At 34.6% G+C, this 22,844-nt stretch overlaps 2 protein-coding genes across 3 annotated transcripts in view; one reads left to right on the forward strand and one right to left on the reverse strand.

Moving 5' to 3' along the window:
- LOC134855160 (von Willebrand factor A domain-containing protein 3A-like) overlaps positions 1-18,417 on the forward strand; it is a 190,794-nt gene extending 172,377 nt beyond the window's left edge. The window contains exons 14-27 of one of the 2 annotated variants that reach the window (XM_063871575.1): positions 871-990; positions 4,578-4,706; positions 5,430-5,520; positions 9,811-9,904; positions 10,326-10,498; positions 10,893-11,414; positions 11,818-11,982; positions 12,687-12,801; positions 13,781-13,925; positions 14,302-14,575; positions 14,882-15,220; positions 16,799-16,828; positions 17,854-18,013; positions 18,167-18,417. In XM_063871575.1, coding sequence (XP_063727645.1) covers positions 871-990; positions 4,578-4,706; positions 5,430-5,520; positions 9,811-9,904; positions 10,326-10,498; positions 10,893-11,414; positions 11,818-11,982; positions 12,687-12,801; positions 13,781-13,925; positions 14,302-14,575; positions 14,882-15,220; positions 16,799-16,828; positions 17,854-18,013; positions 18,167-18,213 — 2,404 coding nt within the window. In that variant the 3' untranslated portion in view covers positions 18,214-18,417. The remainder of the gene's footprint in view (positions 1-870; positions 991-4,577; positions 4,707-5,429; positions 5,521-9,810; positions 9,905-10,325; positions 10,499-10,892; positions 11,415-11,817; positions 11,983-12,686; positions 12,802-13,780; positions 13,926-14,301; positions 14,576-14,881; positions 15,221-16,798; positions 16,829-17,853; positions 18,014-18,166) is intronic. The other variant, XM_063871576.1, reaches the window with a different exon arrangement.
- A 3,516-nt stretch (positions 18,418-21,933) lies between these two features.
- The window catches only part of LOC134855011 (innexin unc-9-like), a gene marked incomplete at its 5' end in the record, with an annotated part of 29,451 nt that continues 28,540 nt past the window's right edge, over positions 21,934-22,844 (reverse strand). The window contains 1 exon segment of the mRNA XM_063871390.1: positions 21,934-22,113. Coding sequence (XP_063727460.1) covers positions 21,989-22,113 — 125 coding nt within the window.

The following is a 22,844-nucleotide window of genomic DNA, read 5'->3' on the forward strand; positions in this document are numbered from 1 at the left end:
CAAAATGCAGATACAAGTTTCAATTTAAAAAATAGATATCAATGTGCAACTACTCGATAGTTTGATGTTGCTTTTGTTAAATTTATTCTTGTGATTTATCAATTTTTTGAACCAAAATCAATGATTGAAAAATTGCTTGTCACATTTTTATAAGAAGCGATTTTTCGTAGATTCAATTTATAAAATTGTATGATAAGCAGTTTAAGTATGCAAATTAACCCGCTATTCTAAGCAATTTATTTTTAGTGAAAGTTAGGGTTTTGTTCAACAGTGGTATGCTTAACATGGTCCCGGGATTTTTTAAGAGAAGATTTTGCTTAATTCCATATATTCCTTTTGAACAAGGGAGAATCGTTTAAAATAATCATAGTCAAAACCCTAAAAATTAACCAGTTGCCTCTTGATTAAGAAGAATTTATTATGCTCCTGCCTAATTTCTGAGTGCGCTTGTTTTGGCAAGTTTTTGAAATGATTAGTTTACTAGCTCAACTTTACTTTTTTACATGTAAAGCTGGTGCGAATGACCATGAGGGATCGTCTATCATAAACACAAGAAAGACTTCCTACCGCCTAAGTCTCTAGAGCAGTAGGCTAATTGACGAGAAAAGAAGCCAAACAGAGTCTTCAAGCACAGTTGTTGGAATGTTTTGATTAAAACATGATGCATTTTTTGCTACCGAACTCCCACCAGCTACCCGGCTTATCACTTTTCTTGCAAGGAAGTTGACTACCTAAAAGTTGTTAAAAAATAAGCCAATTTCCTTTTTCTACAATTTTCTAAAAATGGTTAAAAAAATCGCAGTTAATTGTCTTAAATTGTGCAACCAACGTCTTTTAATTTATTCCAGCTCATCTTTGTTTTTTTTTCAGGGTCATTTTCCTGATTGATGTGTCGGAGTTGAACAGGAACTACATCATTCACATCCAGCATGCATTCAGACAGCTGTTGCAGGAGCAAATGTCTAACAAAGTGGCATTCAACATAATCAAGTAAGTTGAATCATTTAATAAATTTACAGAAAAGTAGAGTTGTACCGGATAGTGGTATCCGGAATCGATATCCAGTCATCCGGCAAGTTTCTGATTTCAGCAGAGATATCCTATATCCGGTAAAATTGCACCGGATAATTACGAGATACGAAAAACTAGAGCTTAGGCACATTCGACAGTCATAGTAAAATACGCAAATTAGAAAACAATTTTTGTAGAAGAATGACTGGAAAAACAAAAAAAAACGTTCAAAGTTTTTTTTATATGTTTTTGCAGTCTTTTCGAACTTTTGTTGCCAAAAAGGCGCTAAAATACTAAAAAGAACTAACTTTAGTCGCGTAAAATTAAGTTTTCACCGCTTAAGTTAAGCAATTGTACTTTTAAGCTGTTAAAATAAACTATTGTAAGCCTGCTCGCTCACTCGAAATTAGACGAAAAATCAATATTGTCAAACCGGTTTTTTTCGGCACTGGGAATTTTTTTTGAAGATTTTAAATGTCGTTCGAATCATGACTAAAAGGGCTTTAAAATGATAAATCACTCAATTCTCTCCGATGATTATTTGTGGTAGCTGATTTTACATAGAAAAAAAGTAACAAACACCCGAATACAAAGTTCCTCCCCATTTTTCAAATGGTCGGAACAACAATCAGTAAAAAATAATGCTGCAGTCTTTTGTCTTTAACCGAAAGTGAGAGGGAACTTCGTGGTCAGATGCGCTTTTTTTAGCAAAATCAAATACATCTCCTGCCTAAATTATAACAAGAATGGATATAATTGAGAGTTACATCTAACTATTGCTTTATTATATTTTATGTTGCTAAAATTTCAGTAGTTTTCTTCAGTTCGTAATGTTTCAGAATGTTATAATACAGAATGTTCCGACCATAGTCTTAAAAAATACAAAAAAAACAGAATGTTCCGACCATAGTCTTAAAAAATACAAAAAAAGTATTTTCAAATTAGTATTTTTTCTGTGTGGTAGGATGAAAGGATCGGAATGAAAAACTACAACTTAGGCATCTTCAACAGTCATAGTAAAGTAGGCAAATTGAGCAACAGTTTTTGTAGAAAAATGAAAAACAAAAAAACGTTATGAAATTCAAAAAATAAAATTTTAAAAATTTTTGCAGAATGTTTTTTGAAATTATGAAGTTTGTGATTCCCAAATTTTTGCTGAAAAAATCCATCAATTAACTTTTAAAATTTTACTCGACTAAAACTAATTTTTAGCGGCTTGATATAAGCATAAATAAGCTATTTTGAGCCTGCTCGGTCGTCTTGGTTTGCTCAAAATTAGAAAAAAAAATGTCTCAGCACTGGAATTTTTTTTCAAAATTATGTTGTTCTAATTGCGACTGATATTACTCGACCCATTCCGACGATTTTTTGTGGTACCTGATTTTGCATGAAAAATAAAAGTAGAAAAAAATCTTCAAACACCCGATTACAAAGTTTCTCCCCATTTTCAAACGGTCTTAACATTAATAGCAAACATGCTCGTAGGTTTTTGATTCGTTTTGATTCTGATACAGTCAAACTGAAGTCTCAGAAGCTCATTTTATACGATTTTTTTTGAATTTTTGGGATTTTGAAATACGTTCAGAAAAAAATATATATGTACTTCTTGATTCTTGTTTTTACATTACTGCTGTAGCGTAATATAAACTGATAATCCGTGTTGCTTGTTCTGCTTGTTTTGAAGGTTACGGGATTAATGAGATATTTATTCTGGAAAAAACACACGTTTTGTTTTTTGACTTTTTAAACCTTTGTTTACTTTCAACTTAATTTATGACTTCACGGCAGACGGATGCTAAAATCCCGTTGTTTAATGTTCCCAAGTATCATTACTTTATTTAGTAATTGGTTGGAAAAAAAATCTTTCTTTCTTTATACTCTTCAATCATATGCTAATTGACGAAATGTCGCCTTACAATCGCCATAGATGAGTCGAAATTAGCAAATGGTTGAAAATTGCAATTCGCAATTCTTGGAATGCGTGACGATTCAAAGAATGGAGTACAACAGATGTTAGCTTAGTACAGTGCTGATTTAAATTAACCGGACAAAACGCTTTAAACTTGAAATTTAAAACCCGTTTTTCTCAAATTGGGTTGAGTTTAGGTGAAAACTTATGAAGACAGAACTTGCTTAAATTTTTAGCAGAATTAATATGGTGTAATTCGTTTTGCGAATTTCGGGCCCGAAATTTTACCCCAAAAATGGGTCATTTTGGCTTTTCTTAGTTAATCAAAAATTACGCCGAAAATACCCGGTCAATCACAGACATAATGAGCCCCTTACGTAGCCCAACAATTTTTATGAAGGGTTTTTTCTCCAAAAAAAATTGCAACTTTTTTAAAAATTGTTTTTAAATAAAAAGTTGGCATTTTATATAGTAAAAATGATCTTTTTTGTCTATCAAACAAAAATAAATTAACTTATACAATATTTTGGAGAAAAAACCCTTCATAAAGTTTGTTGGTCTACGTAAGGAGCTCACTTTGATATAATTATGTCTGTGATCGACTGGGTATTTTTTGGCGTATCTTTTGATTAACTAAGAAAAGCCAAAATGACCCATTTTGGGGGTAAATTTTCGGGCCCGAAATTCGCAAAACAAATTGCACCATATTAATTCTGCTAAAATTTTAAGCAAGTTCTGTCTTCATAAGTTTTCACCTAAACTCAACCCAATTTGAGAAAAACGGGTTTTAAATTTGAAGTTTAACGCGTTTTGTCCGGTTAATTTAAATCAGCACTGTAGTCACTTTGAAACATTATTCCACGTCGAGTTCATATGCAGCTGGTGGCATCCCTCATGCTTGAAGGACCGAATGCTTGAAATTAATTTTAGCTTACTTTCAGCCAATCAGAATTGAGTATTCAAAATCTCATAGTAAATCGCAAAAATCTCAAAGTAAAAAAATAAATCCTGGCCATTAGTGTTAATACTGACCGATTAGATAATAAGCAGATGAGTTTTCAAGACTGAAAAATTCTTATAAGCTTGAACTCATAAATCTTGATGTTTATCTGATTAGTATTGCGTTGTAACCCGCAATTTGCCTTATTTTTGATTATTTTCCGCTGATTTAAAACATTTTCTGTTAATATTGACTTCGATTTTGTGAGAAATGCATTTAGCCAATAGGAACGCTTAGCGATTTTGATTAGTTGAAACTTTTCAAGCATTCGGTCCTTCAAGTATGAGAACCCTCCCCAAGATTGCTATATAGGTGCTTTGAATTGCTAAATCAATTCGATTCGAATTAAATTTCAATGTGTTCTGATAATATGCAGATGTCTAAAGAGACCAAAGGATAAATCTCCGTCTCCTCTTACGGTAGTAATAATTGTCCCAGGAATTTTGTTTTTGCAGCTTTTTTTCAGCATAATTGCGAAGTTTTTTGATTAAATTATTATTTTTGTTACGTTAAATTGATTTTTTTTGTGAAATTTTTTATTCAGCCTACAGTCAAAATTTTCAGTTAAACTGTTTTTTTTATTATTAAACCATTTTTTTTATGTTTAATTGACTTTTTTGCTGAAATATTTGGCTAACTTGTGTGCTGTGTTGTCAGATATGGGAGCGAGACAGAGATGTGGAAGCCCCGCATGATGCCCCCCACTGAGAGGAATCTGCAGAGTGCCTGGAAGTGGATTCTGGGGCTGGATTGTGGGGGCAGCAGGAATCTTCTGGGCGCATTCAGGTATTTTATTGCTTCTGATAAGAAGGGGACGTTCAACAAGTACAACAGTTCCGAAACTGAAAACGTTTTCAACAGTGCCGAAAGTTAATTCTCGACGCTGTTGACCAACGATTTTTGTCCGCCCTGTTGTACTGCCTCGATAGGGATTATTGAAACCACAGGTAAAAAAAAACCATCGACTGCAGCTGCTCCATTCTATGCATATAACATCTGCTAAATCTCTGGCTATTTATGCTAGTTTTGCTGACTGAGGGTTGTTAACTTATCCATATGCAACTTGTACGGATTACGGCGGACTTCTGAATAATGACTTATGGGCTGAGAGAGAGTGGAATTTGTTGTTTTCTAATTTGGACTTTTGACAATATTTTTGACTCGTTTTGATCCTTTGTCGCAGAAAACACATATTTTTGGTACCGCGCATGCTATATGATGTGAAAAGTTCTGAACTTCAAGTTTACTCGTCGAAGTTTTAAATATGGTTTTCCCAGATTAGCAGTAAAAAAATATGAAAGTAGTTTCAGAACTTTGAAGTTCATGTTGCTTCCGACCCGAACGACGAAAAAAAATTTGCCATATCTCATTGACTGAAAATCAAATAAAGTTGTTTAGGTATTAAATTTCGCAAAGAACCATATTCGTCTTCGAATCCCAAAAAGCGATGATAAACAACTGAATTGTACTGAGCTGAACAACCTTTTAAGTTGTGATGATGGTTTTTAGGAGTGCTCTTGAGAATGAGGCTGACAAAAAGGAAGGTCAAAGTGTGGATGCCCTCTACGTGTTCACCAGTGGAGTCCCAGACCAGTTCAAGGTATCATATTGTGTAATATATTGTGTTGTTATTAATTTATGGACAATTAATGTAATGGACGTGACTGTTGACGATGCGAATTGTTACTTGATTAGGTTGCGGTTTTTGAGTTTTTTTTTCAAGAAAAAAAATATAAAATTATGTTGACGTTTTTATTTTTCTATTTTGCATTTGACTTCTGATTCTTTTTAAATTACGCCCTTGAGATTCGCGAAAGTTAGCTCCTATCGCCATGGCAATTATAGTGTACAAAGATGATCTCTCACTTGGCCTCTAGCTTCAGGTCTAACCCATTCGGCTGCAATAGTGGTACCACGTGAGCGTTCTAGTCGCGAAAAAAGAGCTTGGCTCAACAAAATAATTCTTGAAGCTATGAAAATTACACAAAAATCGACTATTCTTCTATAAACTTGCTAAGCTGTACTGATAGCTCCTCGTTGATTCGCAAACCACAATTCATAAATTACTTTGAAAGTGAAGTTGAATTTGAAAACTCAGATCTGTGTAAAATTGAGATTTTGTTCCGGCTCGTTCAAATTTGTTAATTTTAGTTCACAAGCTGAGCTTTACGTTGAAATGAGGCCCTTTTTGTCAAGATATATTGCGGTGTAGTTTCATTCAACATTTAGTTTTATAGTAGCGTGTATTAACATAGCGCAAAATTAGAGCGTATTTTTAAACAATTAACAAGACTGGTTGTTTCAGGGTCAAACTTCGAATCGCCCCTACGGCTATTTATATTTTCCACATTAGTCTTCAGTTCAGAAAAATTGAATTTGAATTTTAAAAATTCGGTAAAGTTTTAAGTGGACAAGATCGAAAAACAAGCATTATGAAATGCTAAAAGGTATTAGAAAGATGCTATAAAGTTTCATTGAAAAACTGCTCGGAGAAAACACACCGTACACTTACAAATACTTCGTTAGTTTTTTCACGCTTTCGATTAGCAAGCGTTATCAAATCGGAATATAGACTTTTTTTCGGTTTAACGACTTGTTTAACAAAATCACTTGGTATCTTGGTTTATTGTGAATTCAGTTTTCAAAGCGTGTCCGGTTCACTTAGACTGGAGGTAACGAATACGCCCAGGACGGAAAATGTGCTCGGTTCGAATCCGACCATGAACTAATTTTTTCAAATGGGAGATATTCCGTATCAAAAAATCTCGGCTTACTGTTTGTCTGCTTATGTTTTGTCGGCTTAGTTGCCACATCTTGGAATTTTTTACCATGTGCAGCTTTCATTGTAGTTGTTTTCTATGTTTTCATTTACTTTTGAAATTTTCAATTCTACTACCCTTGATTTCGTATGTTTTCCTTTTGTTTTTTCTTCGCTTAAAATGATTTCGGCTTATATTTTATCGGCTTACTGACATAATTTTGGGTCATTCCAGGGAACCATAATTTGTATGCTTTCCTCAAGATCGCACAAAACGTTAAAAATCTCAGAATCGAATTTAGAGTTCACAGTTTTGCTTGACAAGATTTTTTATTTCGCTTGATAATTGTTTTTGAACTTTCATTAATCGCGCGCATAATTTTTAATGAACGAAAAAGATTTTTGCTTATTTGGATACTGTTTCTCTAAAGACTGTTGTTAGACAGTGTTTGATATATGAAATTTGTATTTCGGGGCTTGATTGTTAATTCATTTAAAGTTGTTATAAATTATTTACGAAATTAGCTTGAATTTTAATTTCAAATCAGGGTATTCAGCCAGTGTTTTGTACAATTTATTGTTATTCATTCAGTGTATTGTCTTGAAACTAGTCTCTACGGCAACCAGGGTTAGGAATGTCTTAAAACATGTTTTAAAACCAGGCAAAAAAACACGTTTGAAAACAGAAAATAAAAAACAGTGTTTGTTTTTTTAAACTCTTAAAGTAAAAAAACTAGCATTGTCTGGGAGTCGATCCCCTGCGATAGTGGTATGGGTCGCCTTGCCTTCCCAATTGCTTAATAACTACAATGCTTAATAAGATGTGGTTGTTTGATTGAATAATATGACGTATACGTATGTTGCTTAGTATTTCTGAGGCAAAGTCTAAACTATATCGATGATTTGAAGAGTTTTTACACCTAAAAGTTAAATTTTACTTTTTACACAATGAAATAGAGTTGCTTTACAGCAGACGTTAATTCAATTACATACATTCACTTACAAACTAACTACTCGCTTCTGTTACACTGTTTTAATGTGCGTTTATCTTTCAGATCAACAAATGGGTCGAACAAGAGATGCAATATGCAACAAGTTCGAGCTTATTCAAACAGCAGGTTCAACTGAAAAAGCAAAATGTACCAATTGCAAACATCAATGCAGTACGCATGTACAACGAATGAAAGATCATTTGGAAAATGCAAAGGTAGAAGACAACACGGCGAAATTGATGACGAGGCTATTTCGATTCCACCAAAACTAAAGCTGTCTGTCATTTCGGAACAAACTACTTCACCTTCCGTTCAAAAGCGAACTGAAATTCAAATCACCTGGGCTATTATAGCTATGAACGCTCGCTTCTGAGCAGTTGAAAAAGAAGAATTTAAGAAGCTGATTATACTGTTGCGCCCAGGCATATCGAGTTCTGAAAGGAAACAAGTTGCTGGCTATCTTCTCGGCGAAATTTACGAAACTGAAAAAGATAAAGTTGCGAAATAATTTTGCAGCAACTTTGTCTTTTGATGGATGGTCGAATGTCACCAATAACCCAATTATAGAAGTGTCTTTCTCAACAGCCAATCGTACGTATCTGGCGGATATATTAAATACAACGGGATCGCCTCACACTGCCGAAAACCTTGCTGAAATTTGTGAAGCGCAAATCGTAAAATGCGAAGAAGAGTGGGGAGTTGTCATATCTTGTCTTGTAACTGATAACGCGGCAAATATTTTGAGAATGAGAAAATTGGCAGAAACACCTTCATACATATAGTTGTCAGCCTCATGCCGTCCATTTGTTAATAAAGGACATTGTAAGTCAGATTGAAACAAAATTGATGACAACCAAAGTAACAGATATAGCAAAATTTGTGCGAAATAAGCATTTAGCACTTGCTGAACTGAATAAACTCGGCATTCCAAAGCCACCAATGACTTGATCGCATGGAATTTCATAAAGGACTTGATTGCTCATTATGAGAAGCATTTTACATCCATTGCGCTATGCGTTCAGAATATTGCAAAAAGCACGGACATGAACCTCGGAGTGAACCTTTTGTTCTGGGGGACCGCTTCGGATGTAGGCTCGATCTCTACAATGCTGCACCGGATCATCTTAAACATTTTGTAGCAAAAAGAAGAGATGATTATCTGACTCCCGTTTTTCTTGCCGCATATCTATTAGATCATAGGTATGAGGGCAAAAAGTTAGAAGCTTATGACACAAAAAAGCCCTCTCCTATATCCGCTCAATTGACGAAAATGCCATGGGAGAGATCACTAAGTACATGACTCAAGAAGAACCGTTCGATGAAAGTTATCTTTAAGATTTCAAAAGTTTAAAACCGATATTATGGTGGAAAATGGGAAAAAGGCTAGATTTCGAAACAGCGTTGGTTGATGTTGCACTGGCTCTCGTTTCTGCTGTTCCCAACTCAGCTGGATTAGAAAGATGTTTTTCAACGATAGGAATGACCTATGGAAAGTCAAGAAACCAAATGGAGGCTGAAAAATGTGGCAAACTTGCATTTCTCTAGTTTAATTGATTTTTTTAATAAAAAACGTTCTTTTTCCAACCCTGACAGCAACATCAAAGAGACTAGTTTTTTGGTCTGTGTTTTGAGATCATTAAGAATCTGAAAACTGTCTGTTGGATATGTTCTCAATCATTTGTAGATTGAAAACATAGATCGAGTGTGTCCAATTCATATTCTTCAAGGCTTAATTTTTTGTCTGCCTAAGGTTCTTCTTGCGTTTTCAACTCGTCTACCCAATTGCGCGATTTTTGGTGCAAGCCACCCAGGAGAAAAAAACTTCAAGCTTCGTGTATTTTTTCCGCAGAATCAATACCACAAATAATCTTTATGTGAAGTTAAGTGAGTTATCATACTAAACCCATTCGGTTTTCGGTAAAAAAAAAACAGAAAATTATATTTGTTTAGAAAACGTGGTTTGAAATTACAGCTTTTTTGATTATTTTACAGTCAAGATTGGATGACATTGAGTAATTGAGTTACTTATTTGTTTTTTAAAAATTTTCATCCTTTTCGCGTTAATGACCGTTGATATTTAACTATTTGCACAGTTAGCTAGCTATGTATTTTATAATCAGTTTGTTCATTTGTTTTACAGCAAGTGAGCTGTTCATATGTGAGTGAGGTGCACCAGTCTCTGGGAGTGAAAGTGCACACTCTCCTCTACAACATAGACGATAACACCATCGAAGGTAAACAAGATTAAGAAAATAGTTTGACAACCACATTTCGAAAATTAAGGGAGCAGCGAAAAGACACCGCAATAACAAAAAGACAGCAATCCAAATTGGACAAATATAGGTGAAAAGCAGCAGCAAAAAGGCAACAGAACTTAAGATTTAAACCGGTCATCACTTAAATGTGAACCTAATAAATAAAATCATTTCATTACCGGTGAATCGTCCAAATGCCCATTGATGTGGTCAAATTGACTTAAGAAATTGCCCAAACGCCCCATCATTAAGTGTCTAGAAACCTGTTTTGAATACAAACTTGTTGCATTTTAGACAGTTTGTCTATAATTTTATCAACTGATATAGTTATCCCAGTTTTTCAAAGTGTTACATTTGAATTTCTTAGTATTTGCCATCAGTTTCCCCCTTTTCTGTTCAGGTCTAGTGCCTGGTCGCTACAGCAACATCAAAGAGACTGCCGACTACTTGCGGGACCTGTCCCATGCTGCCGGGGGGAGGTTCCACTGGTTCAGAGAGACTGGGGTGATTGAGAGTGATGACACCAAGCTGCTGTTTCATGAAATAGACAAGGCTGTCAACTTCTCCGAAAAAGTTGGGATCTGTTTTACAAATTCCTTTGTGCTGTATAGTAGTAGTGCGTGTATGTCAGAAGGGGGAAGGTTCAAAGTATGGTAGCATGGAAAGATTCAACGGATTCAAAAAATGAAACAGTTTTTGCTGTGCATGAAAAATTAAGATTCAACGGTCCAAGAAGATCTACAGAGTGCTGCACGGTTTTGAAATTTAATAAATAAATAAAATTATTTCATAAAGAATTATTCAAGAAAAAAATATGAGCAATTATTGGCAGGTTGGTTACATGCTGAAATTTTCATTCCTCTTATCTCAGTTCAGCAATCTATATTGACTGACTGTCTTTTATCATAGAATAAATTAAAATTCGAAACTATCCTCTTTTTAAACAGTAATCGTGTGTGTGTTCTAGAGTGTCATACTGATAGATGCCCTTCGAAAGAAGTACCCCCAATTAGATGTTGTTCCAATGCAACCCATTGAAGGACCCAAGGCCAAAAAAGCACTCGGACCCCCGAAAGAGACCAAATCCAGTATCGCCCGACAACAAGCGTCGCGACCCCAAATATCCGACGGCAAGCCGGCATCGCGTAGTGCCGGAGGTAAACCGAACTGGAAACCAGCCGCCGGAGTAAACGGTCTGCGAGACAGCATAATTCCACCTGCATCTGTTTCACATTCAGTTAATATGGATACCGGTTCGGTCCCAGCTGGGGCCAAAAGGTTTTCGCAGAATGAAAATCGAAGATCAAGTTCAGTCCGTGCGAATAAAACCAGTTTTTATACGGATGAGAAGTTTTCCAGAGGTGGAGAACCGGATAAAGGACAAGTGTACGGCCAGTATCCGACTATTTTGGACCAGAAGACGAAAGTGAGAAAGCAGATTAAACGAGTTATTATTCCGGATGTGGAAGAAAATCTATCCTCCAAAGCTGTAAGTAGTTATAGCTGTCAGGAAAATTTTGTAGTTTGAGAAAATGGGTTGTTTATCCGAAAGGGTTCTTTTGAAAAATTTTCCGCACAGCTTGCAAATCATAGATTTGGGTCTAGCATTTAAAATTTGATGCGTATCAAATGCTCGGCCACGCAATCCCCAACTTTAATGAAATAAATGTTCTCTGAAAATGCTGCCTAAATTGTTCAAAATACGATGCCACGCTAAAAATTGTTGTTCAAATAAATTCAATAGTGTTCATCAAAGATGCTGCCAAAACTCGCTCTCAAGGATCTTGTATTTCATGTTTGAATGGAAAAAGTATCAAAATTCATCCTAGTTTTTGAATTGATTTTTTTCTCGATTTGATTGTAATTCTTAACTTTCGAATAATTACTTCCAGTGGATGAAGAAGTATGGCTTGGCCAAACTGCGTCTGGACCTGTACAAACTGGTGAGTGGACCTGACTGCAGTCATGACAAGGAGAGACTGCCCCCCTCTCTCGGCATGGGACTGGGGGGCAAGGCAGTGGAGGCCATCTACTGTCGCATATTCCCATCCATACAGGTTACTCTTTTGAACATTAATTTTCAAAGCTGTTTTCGATGTTATTTTGATTTTTAGTGTTTTTAAATTTTTGATGCTTTTCGATGTTTAATGTATTTTTTGTTCCACACGGGTGGACACCACTCTTAGAGATTCCTTCCCTGACCACCCAAAGGTTCCCTCTATTTGGTACTAATTTTCAACATCAATTGTTTGATAATCTAGTCAATTTTTCTAAAGACGCCTTTGGCCCCAGGGTTCCAATGTTTTGTACAGCTCATGTTAAAACGTTTCTTTTTTATTCGTGTTTTTGTTTGTTTTCTTTATAAAAGTTTTTGCAAAAAAAAGGATTTTCATAGTTATTTTGATAGTTATAGCAGTTTCTATTATAAGAGCAATGAAGTAGAAAGCTCTATTGCGTTTATATTGATTTGAGAAATCGTTCGGACCCTCTTGTTTTGTATTTATCGTTCTGTTCATGTGTTTATCTTGTTCATGTGCTTATTGTTCAATTATATAATAAGTTCTTTTTATAAAGATTTTCCCCTTATTTTTCTTTTTGTTTCTTCATTTTTATAAGTGGCTTTACACCTTTCACACTTTCTATAGCTAGAACTGTTTCAGTAAAAACTCAAATGATTTTGATCTTGATATCCAAATTATAGGTTGTTTTTGAACTTGTAAGCAGCTTACAAACTTCATTGTATTAATAATTTTTGTCTTAGATCGGAGGAGCTGTGAAGCATCTGCAGTTGACCTTGAATGAACTGCGGGACTACCAGGGGGAGTTGGAGAAGGCACTCAAGAGATACCTCAAGAGGATTGTGTGGCTCCTACAAGGTGCATCATTTTGTAATCTGCCAATTTGTAGGCAATATCATTTTCGGTCAAAGAGCCTGAAAGAATTTAATATGCCTAAAACTGATCATTTTGATTCCGGGATCCAAGTTTTTCAGTCATTCAGCTTTTAAAACGCGTGTCGAAAACAACAAACCTAAAAACCACCGTTTTTATCCAAGCAAACTTTTGTGAACGTTAGTGTTATACTACGACTTTTCTTTTTTTCTCACCTAAGTCGCAAATATTGGTGCCACTTATGGAGCACCCTTATGGCTTTTTGATAGCTTGTGCTTTGAAATTGGAATAATAATAGGTTAACACAGTTGATACTTTTAAATTCATCGAATAACTCGATATCAGAAATTTTCTAGTTAAATAAGTCTCGCAATTTTTTTTGAAATGCATAATTTATACATAATGTGGCTCTATGCTTTCCAATTTTTTGCATACCAAATTAGTGTGGATGCCTTCAGTTTGTTGTATTCCAAACTACTACTTGCAAAATTGTGTCAGTTTGTTATTTTTGGTATATAATCTTGTCGGTTTATATATCTTTTAACAGATTTATCGGACAATGTCTTAAAATTCTGAAACAATTCTGACCTTGAAACAGCGAAATAGAGTTGAACTTACAACCGAATTTTCAAAATTGCATTTGAACTGTCAAAAGAGCAAACCAAAAAGATTGCGCTTTTTCAGATGTCATTTTTTCTATATATTTTCAAGCTCTTAACTTTAAAACAATTTTCATTCAGCTGCATTCTGACTTTAAAGCTGCATTCTTAACTTTAAAACAATTTTCATTCAGCTGCATTTCTCGATATAAAAGGACAGATAAAAGGCCGGTGAAAAGGCAAACACGAAACTTCAAAAAACTATTTTCTAATAAGTTTCAGCTTGAAGGTCAAAATTATTTCAAAAATTTAAGACGTTGGCCGAAAAATTTCCTAAAAGCTATAGATTTTCCCGTCTGTTTCAGGATCCAGACGTGTTTTTGGGTCCATAGTTGAAAAGCGAGTGGTCATACTCATAGACTGCAGTGGATCTATGGCCCTGCAGCTGGACACTGTCAAGCAACACCTGGTGTCTCTCATTTGGGACCAGCTGCAGAAGAACAACATTAGGTAACAACAACAGTGAAAAACATAAGAACCAGGATCGAACCTCTCGACCTGCTAAATTTATTTTCAAAATGTATATTTTTTGAAAATATCAAAACTAATGATTACTTCAACTTAATTGCATTTTTTAATGGAATCACGCGAATTTTTCATATTTGTTTTAAATCAGTAATGCTAGCAAGATTTTTTGACGACGCGATCTCGAAACAAAGTTTTGTGTTTTAGTGAAGCCAGTCATTTGTTTTGACAAGAAAATTATTGCTTCTAATTAAATTTTCTCCTTGTCGTTTTCTTGACACTTGCTTTACTCATGAAATACACATTTCGCGAGAAGCTAATTTAGCTGTACTGCATTTTTTTACCAAAACCAATTTTCTAGATTCAATTTGATCGCATTTTCCGACTACGTTCAATGCTGGAAACCAACCAGCAACCCAAACAATCTGAACGACCAGCTGGAACTGGAATCAGTTTCAAACGCATCCATATTTTCAAACAACAGAACAAACAACAGAGTAAACAACAACAGTCAGGGCTCCCCAGAGAACAGTTATGGGTGTGTTGAGCCTACGGACCAGAATTGTAATGATGCTGTGATTTGGATTTCGAAACTGAAACCAGCTAGGAATACATGCACCTTGGAAGCACTCAAAGTTAGTACACAAAAAAAAACACATTTTCGAAAGCTCAATTTTGAATCTGCAGATCACGTATCCTGACTGGGCTAGCCCGTGGTTCTATTCACGGCGTCCGCGTACCTTTTTTTAAATTTTCAGATCATGTTTTAAGCTTTTCTCAAAGATAAGCTGTATTTCAGTGTAATTTTTTTTCTGTATGCCAATTGTTTTTATTAACCCGTTTCCTCGCAAAAAAAACGTGTAAAAACCTGTAAAAACTTTTTTAAATTTTATTTGCATTATTTATTAATTTTTTGCGGTTCAAATCATTTCCACTTTTAGGAAGCGTACAAAGATCCCGAAGTCGAAGGTCTCTACCTTCTGACAGACGGAAAACCAGACTCAAGCTGTTCTCTTGTTCTGAAAGAAGTTTCAAAATGGCGTTTCGAACGCGAAAACAACGCTTCAAACATGGAACTGAAAGCCTCGAAAAGAGCAAAAATTGCGCCTGCCATTCACACAATTTCGTTCAACTGCAGCGATAATGTAGCCAATACGTTCTTGTCGCAGTTGGCGCAAGATAACCGAGGAAGGTTTCACGCGTTTCAAACCTCAGATTTGACGGCGCAGAAGTTTGTTCACTCCCTGACGAAAGAGGAAACGGAGAAATCGGACTATGCTGTAAGTTGTAAAACCAGAAACATTTCTAATAAATATTATGTTTGCAAGCATCCAGGAGAAATTCAAGTGCACTTCGTTCCAGCGGTGATGCTTTTGTGATAAAGCAAATTTCCTAATTTAATGCTTTAATTCCTAATTTTATGCCATTTTATGCTTTCAAACATCACCGCTGGAATGAAGTGATGCAAATTTCAAATTTATCAAATCGACCCAAGACCAAAGATTTAATTCGTGGGTTATCCGAACATAATCACTGGAATTCGAAAGAAGTAAGGGTCAGAAGTAAGAGTTTTAAAAGCTTCAAAACGTCCGGTTTGCAATTCTAATGATCTCGTAGTGGAAATAATCATTGTTACAGAAGAAAAGTGTAGTCACAGAAAAAATATCGCCCAATTTTATCAGTTCTGAAATATCGATTGAGCAGAGGCAATTGTTCACTTCAAGTGGAGAAAGAAACCTTTATTAGCCTACAAAGTTCGGTAATTTTTGTCTGCGCCCAGAACACTCGGAATAATTAAGGATTCAGTACTGAAACTTGATGAAACTTGGTATTCAAATGATAGTTTTCGATGGAAATGTCTCGTGCCATCATAAATCTCTTTTCGACGAAAGTAACGGAAAATTTAAGATTGGGGTGGTTTTTTATTCGACTTAAAACATATTGTTTTTTGACGGTTTTTGGGTGAAGTCGAGAAAATATTGACGTTTTGAGCTCTAAGTCAAACTGTTGTTTCACGGCAAATTGCCTATTGGTTTTTTGTCAAGTTTTAAGAGTTCGAAAAATGCCAGTTCAGAGTAATTAATAGGCGCTTGTTTTTGCCCGAGAGGGCTGGCCAAACAAAATTTCGATGAAATTTGTTTAATTTATATTAAGTTTGTCTATTTTTTTTAAAATTTGATTTGAAAATCATTTTGATTACCTTTTTAATGAATGCAACTACAGATAAGAATGTTCACCATTAGGTTAGGCGCTAAGTGTGTCTGTCCAAACTTTTGCCTATCCTCGCGGTAAAATAGATGTCAAATTATTTTGTCGTCTGTTATGCTTAAGTGTATTTTCTGTTGATGAAAATTGTATAATACATAATAGCGGAATTAACAGAATTAACATAATAGCAATTTCTTTTGTTTCATGTTATGCTTATTTTGTCGCGTTAATTTTCCTTGGCTTGGTTTCGGCTGATGTTATTTCGCTAGTGAGCACCTAGTGTTTTAAAATGAACCTTCTTTTTTTAGCATCTGTTGTCGGCTTTTTTTTGTGGCTAGTGTTTGTGATGGAGTAATCGTCGGTGGCTGAGTGGTTAGTGAGTGAGAATCATGATTTCTGCGCAGTAGGTTCAAGTCCGAGACGTCGCCGAATTTTTACTAATTCGAGTCTTATTTTTACTTTTTCTTTTTGGACTTTCAGAACTCTAGAGCTGCTTTTTGTCGTGTTCTCGCTTGTGCTTGCAAAGCCCAGTTGCGCCTCTGAGTTAAAAATTTGTTGATCATTTTGTTTTGGTTTTGAGCTGATTGGCAATTTTCTAGCTATCTGTTGACTATGTTTTATACAATCAAATAATAAATATTTGCTTTTAGCTCAAATTTAGGGCAAGAATAGCGAACGGGGTAAGGTCCTCTTTATTGATCACATTCATTCAATCGACTTGATGTTTTCTAAACATAGCGTGTGCAGATATAGTTGCGTGTTTCATGCCTCCGTTGTACATCTTAAGAGTTAAATATGATACTATACATTTGATGGAGCATTTCAAAACTAGCCTGAGAAGTCATACATGAGTTATTCTTATCATTCCAATGCAGATTTTGTCAGATTAATTGCTAATTACTAAAAGTAAGAATAAATAGGTTCCAGATGTCACGTCTGGTCACAGAAGAAAGCAAAAAAAATTTACGCTTTTCAGGTTTTAGGTTTAAAAATTTTCGTCATCTAATTTTTCATGTCTTCGAAAAATCCAGTGCCCATATTTGATAGTAATAACTAAACTGAGTATCGCAGAAACATAAACAAGTAAAGTTTTGAATCTTGTTCACAACTATGGCCCCCTTTTGCAACACTGGGTCAAATTCGTTGCAAGGTACAAAATTTGTATATGCTTAATTGCACAATTCTGTTCTGCACAATTCTGTTTTAATAAGGGGGGGGGGGGGGGTTGGGGGTGGAGAAAGAGAGAGGGTGGAGAGGTGAAGGTACCAAGGAGTCATAAATTTTGAAATAGCTAACCAGATTCAAAATTTTTTGCACACGTAATACTGGAGGTGATTTTGTATGCCTGTTTAATTGTTCTATAAATATCTGGCTCCCAAATTTGACTCTTCATGTGAAACTTTGACTGAAAATTGCTGAAAAAAAATGTTAAACAGCTTATCTTAAGCATCATATCAATTTTCAAAAATCTGAATTATGATTGAGCGAAAGAGAATTCATTGACCAAATGATTGATATGCTCACCAAATTGATTTATGGGGGATATATTTGATTTGGAGCTCTTGCTTTCCTAATTACTCTGGTTCTTATTCAGGTTCTTAAATTCCACCCCATCATTTAAACTGAAAAATGGACCAGGAATAAAACTTTTTAAAATATTTTATGCAATGAGACATCGTTTAATATGCCTGTTGATTTGTTCTAGAAGATTCTGGTTCCCAAGTTCGACTCTGACGACTTGAACAGAGTGGCGAGTGAAGTGTCGATGGCCATTCAGTTCTTGCTACAGTCACAGGCATTCACAGACCTCTACTCACACACCCCCAAACCACACGAGACATTCTCAGTCTCCAAAATCAAACAGAGTTAGTTGTCGTTTATGAGTTAGGAAGTGTTTGAAAAGAATTACTGAAAAGCTCTATATTAATAGCACTTAACGAGAAAAACTCAGAGAGTGCCCTTAGACTAACAAATAGTCTGCCTACAGGCATCTCAGACAATCGACCTCTGTGTTTTAGTGACCCTTGAAGAAGAAGCGATGAGCCAAACTTCTACTTACAGATGAAAGCCAACCAACTGCAGAAAACAAACAAACACACAGACGATTAAGCAGAAAATCACTATCTCAGAATTAAGTGAATCTACCAAAGACGACAGAATATTCATGGAGTTTTACAAATAAATCGAACACATATCAGCTTTTGTTTGAATTCTATCTTTCGAGTTGAATTTGTATTCTATAATTTTAATCCACAATTAATAAAGTTGCTTCCACAATTGAGTTTGCTTAAAAGTTTTCATTAATAATCTTTCTTTGATGAACAGATTAGCCAATATGGAGCTTACGAAATTTAAAAAAGGGCTGGTCGAAATTTTTTTTCGACTGAAATCAATGAACGGAAGTTTTTTCGGAGAGGTAAATGATTCGAAAGTAGTTATTTTACGCTTGCGGTTAGCATGCGTTTTACAAAAAGTGATTAGTTAGGTCATTTCGACTTTATTTACCATTTACGAGTAAAATTGAATGGTAACCACTATTCTTTCTTTTCTAACCCAAGTTGCAAGTAATGTACCAGCTTTTCGATAACATGTTTTGACATTCGAATACTAAAAAGTTAACACAGTTTATGCATTTTTCATTCATCAAATGAACCGAAAAGGCTATTTGCTTCAAACAACGGTACAATAAAATAAAATCATTTTCAGAAATTTTTCAACTCAATATATCTCACAATATTTCGAAAATACTTTATTTGTTGATAATTTGGCTTTATGTTTTCAATTTTTTCAAATGCAAACTTAACGTGGAGGCCTTCAGCTTGTTATATTCCAAACTATTATATGCCAAGTTGTGTCTATTTGTATTTGACGCCACTTTTGCTGCATCGCGTTGGCAATTTGTTAGCATATGTAGCTGCTTTATTCGTGACTAGTGTTTGTCGGTGGCCGAGCGGCAGGGCGTGAGACTCCAAATCTCGAGGTTCAAGTTCGAATCCGATACGTGGCGAAATAATGAATCTCAAGTGTTTACAAAATTAAACTGTTTAATAGCCCCAATAGTCATTACAGGAATAGTTATTCAAGGTCAAATTAAAACAGAATTAATTACTTAAACTACAATAGAAATCGTTCATATTCAAATAACCGCAGTCGAAATTGTTTTAATGACCGTTCTAGGCAATTTTTAAACAACCGCAACAAAAATTTTTCAAACAATCGTTCAAGACACTACTCGAACATTAATTAAGTTATTAAAAATTATGACTACAGATCACGAGAGACTCCAATAATTATACAAATAGAAACAATAGCTACCAAAACATATCATCAAAAATTTTTTACCTATCACCACAAAGGAACAATTCATAGAAATCAAATAGACAATACCAAAATCATAAAAGGAACACACCAAAACATCAACGATAAATCAACCAAGTACAATCTACAATAGAAGCAGCGCCTGACCCACCAGGAATAAAAAACAACGAACCTCAGAATTTCAATTAAAACATATACATTGCGAAAGCACAGATGACGAAACCGAAGCCAAAAACACATTAATAATTAATATTTATACTGTTAAATAAACTGTCTAAAGGTTCAGCAACATTTTTGCTACATTTTTCCAATCCAAATGTTTGATCATTTCCAGTTCCCCTTTTTTGTTTTTTCTACAATTCGATATACGTCAACCTATTTGAATTATTTTTCATGTAATACACGCACTGATAAACTTGGGATCTAATTTAATTTGTTTTGCAAATTTTATCGTGTTTAAAATATGATTTTCGGGAGCCTATGTATATACTTAAACCAATTCAAATGAAATATAACAGTTGAGAAAAAAATGATTTTTTTTTTTAAAAATCTATTTAAATGGAATGTCGCAACTTAGTGCAGTTAATAAAAATCGCAAACAAAATTTAATTAACTGAATTATTGTTTTTTGTTTCCAAACTTCACCAAAATTTTGAGCTTGAGAGAAATCTCCATCAGAGCAATTTTTTAAATGGTCGGAACAATAAGCTTAGAGATGCTTTTTGAGAATTGTTGATAGCTCCTTAGCAATTTGTAGTTGCCAAAATTGTTATTTTTAAGTGCCAATGAATGCAGTCATTTCTCACTTACTCTGGTCTTCAGATTTTTTTGTCTTATTATCTCATTTTTTGTGTAGAAGTGAAATCCATCTGCTGAAAGTGACGTAAATAGCACTCTCCAAATGCGAACGGGGAAATTGCAAGGAAAAATGTGACCGTTTTTTAAGTTTCAAAAGGGGGAATTTATAAAAACTTTACTTGTTGATCCAGTTCTCTCAATTTGGGTTAATGTTATTTATCAAAAAAGCGCCAAGCATAAATCGTTCTAGGAAATCAAAGAGCTCAAGTGGCGCCAATTTATTCTTTGAAATTCGAAAGTTTCTTTGAAATTCGAAAGACGAGATTTCTTCAACAAAGTCTGTGATTTTTTTAAGTGTTTACTTGCGTTCATTACTCTTTTCCAATCTTCAATTGGCTATGTTTTACCTTAGCGAACTTGAGTGAGCCGAAAAAATCTATTTGTTTCAAACGGCAAAGCAATAATAAGCAATCGATTGCAGAAATTTTCTATTTAAATATTTCTGCAGATTTTTGAAAAGCATTTTATATTCATAAAAAGGCTTTATGTTTTCAAAATTATTACACACAAAATTAGTGTGGATGTCTTCAGTTTGTTGTATTCCAAACTATTACTTGCAAAATTGTGTCAATTTGTGTTTTATGCCACTTTTGCTGCATAACATTGGCATTTTGTTAGCATATGTAGCTGTTTTATTTGTTATTAGTGTTTACCGGTTGTTAAGCGTTCGTTCGGCATAAGACTCCAATTCTCGAGGTTGCAGGTTTGAAGCCCATACTTTGGAAAACTTTATTATTTCGAAGCTTCTTTATATTTTTTCTTATTTCCTTCTATAAAGCTGCTTTCTAGACCTTTTCTGGCTAGTTTTTGCATGGCAAAGCTTCTGCTCTGTGCTAAAAAACTCAAATTAGAAACGGTCTTTTTTGGTGCAGAAAATTAACAAATTAGTTATACTTGTAATTTTTTTCAATTCAAATATCAAGTCAACCCGAAAAGTCACTTAAAAAGCATACAGTAAAATCAAATTTCCAATTTTCTGTATTATTTGATAGTCGATTTGAATATTATCTGCATAAAGCGAAAATGCTAAAAATGCAAGAAACCGATTTAAATCGATTTTATTTTGATTAAAATCCGTATGAACGTGAAATCAAAATGTTGCCAAAAATGAATTTATAATGATTTAAAATCAATTAAAGTTGATTTTTTGAACTGAAATAAACTAAGTGAAATTTAAATTGATCCAAGTTGATTAGTTTGAAGTCTCATGTGCATTGTCTAATAATCAGTTTTTTTGCGCAATAACAGGGACCAGTAAAATTTTAAAAAATATATAAAAAAAACTACGTCAAAAACTAACTAAAAATGAAATTTGTTTGGAAAAAAAACCACCCGTAGTCTATAAACTCCGCCATTTTCTTCGAAAGTCGGCACAAAAGAGCAAAGTTCGTCATTTCAGCGCGTTGCTATTGATTTCTTAAATCAGCAAATTAACTTCATCAACACAAATTCACGGTCTATCTTAATATCAAGAACATAATGTCTCATATCAAGAACTTTTTCTATTTTAAATATGGAATAAAACCCTCCGAATTTTTAACCTTCTTTTTGCTCCAGGATTAAAAACAATCAAATTCGAAATTTTAAAATTAATTAAAAATTAGCTGAAGCAGATCAAGAAAACCAACAAAAGTCATCAGAAAGGTTTAAAAGTGGCTTCCGAGTCAAAATTGTTCGGACTGTTTTTGGCGACTGTTGGTCCTAGCGGGGCTTGCATTCGGGTACACTGACAACACTTCTCGGCTTTCCTTCATGTAATGTCCCATTTGCATCTGTTGCGGATAATCTCCTGAAATTGAGAAACGCTATTTTTTGTTTCAATTACCCTGAGTTTTTTGTGTAAAAACGATCAAGTCAAAAAATAACGACAAAAATTTTAACACGCGGAAGCACATTTAATGGGGTGCGGCCGAACTAAAGATCTCCATTTTTGGCTGACTGAGCCTAAAGTTTTTCTGAAGGGGACTTCGGTTCCAATGAATACTAAGTCTGAAGGGGGAGCGCTCGCCAAAAAACGCATTTTTAAGAAAAAAACTCAAAAACACTTTTTTGGGCTGTTTATTAGCAAACTGTATGCGGCGCATAATAATTGGTCAAAATAGCGTGCTTTTAGTGATTTGGGAAGGCTTAGACAATAAATTTGGTCGGACTAAAATTAAATGCTTAACTGCTAAGTAATAGAATAAATTTATGAAAAACTGAACTGCCACTTTCAAACATTTCTGGCTTAACAGTTTCTTAAAAGTCGTGAAAAGCATGCGCATCGTGTTAACGTTTATTTTTTCTAGAACATTTCTAGGAGCTGGTCTGTCATTATTTACCCTGGTGTTTGAATGATTTTATTCCGATGAACGAAAAGATGATCAATTTAGTCAGGGAATGACTAAAGTTTTCTCTTTGAATACTAGTCCGAGCTTTTTTAACATCGAAGACACTGAAACCCTCCCTATGACAAAAATGTTTTTTAAACTTTCTGAAAAAATTGAAGCAATATTTTCTACACACGCTCGGCAACGTACA

This window comes from Symsagittifera roscoffensis, chromosome 10 (genome assembly GCF_963678635.1).
Source record: "Symsagittifera roscoffensis chromosome 10, txSymRosc1.1, whole genome shotgun sequence".
Lineage (NCBI taxonomy): Eukaryota > Metazoa > Xenacoelomorpha > Acoela > Convolutidae > Symsagittifera > Symsagittifera roscoffensis.